Genomic DNA, 3,225 nt, shown 5'->3' with positions numbered 1-3,225 from the left:
CCCTCCAGGACGCAGTTACCAGGCGAGGGGTTTCCAACTACAACAAATGGCATCCTCTCACGGCCACCAACAAGGGACCGCACCTTGACCCCAAGAAATCCAAATAATCGCACAATTTTCCACTTCCGGTTACGCAGGAAGGTTATATCTGAATCCCTGGCGTCGCGACCTCCCAGACCTCCCAGCGAACAGTTAGTAGCTTGGCTGGAATGTAAAGGTGGTCAACAACAGCGGCAGTCTGCCTTTACCTCTTGATCAACTCATAGATTTGGCCTATAACGTCGTCTGTGAGCTGACAGGAAGCTGCTGCTTCAACGTGGAATACGAGATCACAATTTAATATCCTCTCATATTCCCACAGTTTGTGATTTCCTCCTCTACCGTCCACCTCGGTGTCAGTCAGGTATCGGCCAATCTATTCATCCGGTTCATTTTCCAGACTGCTATTCTTTACAAACCATGTCGATAGCAACTTCATCTCCACGATCTATCGAAAATCAGTCTCCGAATCTCTCTGCGTTCAAAGCTCAAATCTACAGTGACCCTTTTCTCCCGAACCCTTCCAACAACAACAACATCAACGAGCAATTATCACTCCATCCACATGGTGAACCAGCAACGGTAAACCTTTCTGAATTAGAAAGCCATCACCATAACGGACAATTATCAGGGGAGGATTTCCACGGCTCATTGCCAGTATCTCCAAATAATATCCACCTCCCAAGCGGCTCAAAGGGTGGCACCGCATATACGCGGCCAAATACCAATCCCTCGAGCAACGTTCAGTCTCCTACATCCCACCAGGATTTCTTAAGCCCCTCCGATTACGCTGAGAACGGATACAGCGATTTTAGTTCCTACGGATCTCCCGAAATTGACGACCCCTTCTTCTTAGAGCCAGAATTCGGCTTCAATCCCGAATCCGAGCCACTTACATTACCGGGTTCTGAAGCCCTACAACACCACAATTCACAGGATAACGAGCCTTCAGGGCACAATGAGCAAAAATTAGAAACAACAACATTAACAGCGTCTCAACTTTTGAGCCCAGGCCTTACAAACACTCCCAGTCCACCATCTGACTCCCAAAATATGGACTTCTCTGGTATGAATGACGGAAGAGACAAGGCACACCGGCCTTCAAGAATGGATATTCATACCCATCGGTTTCAACATACACCAACGCTTACGACATCCAGCCCGTGCAGCGATACGCTTGAGGTTAGCACCTTTTCACATAGAGATCAACCTACGAGTCCGATTGTTAAGGTATCGAGCTATACCCGAGGCGACTCTCCTTCCAGGGGCGATGACCCGACGGAGCAGAGGTCGGACAAAAGGGGTCGACCTACAATATCGTCTTCCCATCTTGCGCCAACAGGCAACAAGCACGAGTATGACTACGATGACATTGACGATAGCCACTACGTAGGCTCACAGTACAGGTCTATTTCAGTTCCTCCACCGTCATCTCGTGCGGACGATGGGTCATGGGTCGCCAGCTCCTCCACGGGACAAAGAGGACTTGATCCTGCTTGCAGAGGTGACATCTACGTGCCAAGCCCCAAAGAAATGATGGAGCAACGAAAAAGAGAGCAAAAGAACGCCGATGTAGAACAGTGGTTGTCTGTCAGCGAGGTTAATAGCGAGGTCCAGGATAATGGTGCTTTTGGCCGTAGGCCTAGCAGAAGAAACAAATTGGTGACATTTCGTCGCAGAGCAAAAAGCACTGGAGATCCGGTAGCCACCCACCAGCAATTCCTTGATGATTCTAAAATCCCTGGGCCCGGTGTTTTAATCGATGAGGACAGCGGGTTAGAAGATATAGAAGATGACAATGACTCCAATACTTCAAACAAAATCCCAGAGACGCCCCCGGCCAAAGTGGATCTAGATTCTCGAGTCGAACTGTCCGGAGGGTATTTCCCTCCAGTTACCAACGATGATGAAGCTCAGAATGCGGAGCCATTGCCCCGACAGTTTATCAGAGCTCGACCCTGGCAAGACCAACTTAGAAACCCTCGGATCGGCGATACTAGACATCAACCGTCGACCTCGAATGCTGCGATGTCGAGGTTCGGGCGTGCTGCTGAAAATATTGAAACTGCATCGCGTGCTGCCACATGGGGCACCACGCGAAGAATGAGTGAATCAGATATGCGTAGCTTACATGCAGCCAATGGTTCCTTCATACCTTCATATGTCGATAAAGAAAAGAAGCACACTAGGCGGAATAGTATTTTCAAACACACGAACAAACTTTTACCTAAAAGGAGCAACAGCAATGCGAAACGTAAGCTAGCCGAATCTGCGCAACAACAGCCAGGAGCAGAATCCGTCGATAAGCAGAAGAACAAAGACTCAAAGGAAGGAGGGTTAACCAGCTCAGTTTTACCGCAAAAGAAACCTGGTTTTAGCCGCCCTCCCAAATCCCCGTTGACAACTGAAGGCCTTGTTTTGGCTATGACTGGACAGATTGTAGCAGTCGGCGGTGGTGGACCAGTCGGAGTGCCCTCTCCTAGTGCATCATCGAGCCCCTGGAATAATTTCATGAGACGTAGTCGCAGCAAAAGCGATCTCTCGAAAACTTCAAAGTCACCTGTATCCGGCGGGTTGCTTGAATTAATGACAAACTTTGGTGGTCCTCCAGTTCCTACCCTTGCTTCCCCGCGTCAAGACAAAGCTCTTGCGCCTAGTCCTATGTCAGGAAAGGGGCAACTTGACGACGAGGAGGATGAGGATGATGAAGACGAGCCTATGGGCGATAAGGGCGTTACAATGGACTTCGCTATCCGAACGGATCCTATTGTTCCAACGCTCGATGGCTTCAAGACCCAGATTCAACAGCTCAATCCAAGACTTAAGTCCCCAGCATTGATCGAGCGATTCGCCCAAGAGCAGTTACGTCGATATAAAAAACTCGTTGAACTTAAATTGCAACATGCTCAAGCAGTGAGCATGCAAAATTGCACCTCAGGCAAACATTGCTTTGAGCAGGGAGGCGAAGCCACCATGCTCCCACCTAAAATTAGTTCGAAAGATCCAGACGCCACTTGCGCGCAGTTCCAAATAACCAGCTCAGCCAATCCAGATGGGGATATGAGCAGCTTTGGCGAAGGAACTGTAACTGCTGCACTTTTTCCCAATGGAGTCCTCTGCCACCGGTAAACGTCTCCCCCGCTCAATTCGAATGTTATCTTTGCTTTAAGGTAAAGCGTTCAGAAA

The 3,225-nt window shown here is 49.1% G+C and overlaps 1 protein-coding gene across 1 annotated transcript in view; it reads left to right on the top strand.

Moving 5' to 3' along the window:
- Positions 1–459: 459 nt before the first annotated feature.
- Positions 460–3,225, top strand: part of HCAG_02707 (predicted protein) — a gene marked incomplete at both ends in the record, with an annotated part of 4,538 nt that continues 1,772 nt past the window's right edge. The window contains 2 exons of the mRNA XM_001542486.1: positions 460–2,293; positions 2,651–3,164. Coding sequence (XP_001542536.1) covers positions 460–2,293; positions 2,651–3,164 — 2,348 coding nt within the window. The remainder of the gene's footprint in view (positions 2,294–2,650; positions 3,165–3,225) is intronic.

The sequence above is a fragment of the Histoplasma capsulatum genome, genomic scaffold (assembly GCF_000149585.1).
Source record: "Histoplasma capsulatum NAm1 scaffold_2 genomic scaffold, whole genome shotgun sequence".
In the NCBI taxonomy this organism is placed as follows: Eukaryota; Fungi; Ascomycota; class Eurotiomycetes; order Onygenales; family Ajellomycetaceae; genus Histoplasma; species Histoplasma mississippiense.
This window is presented reverse-complemented; position numbering and strand designations above follow the sequence as displayed.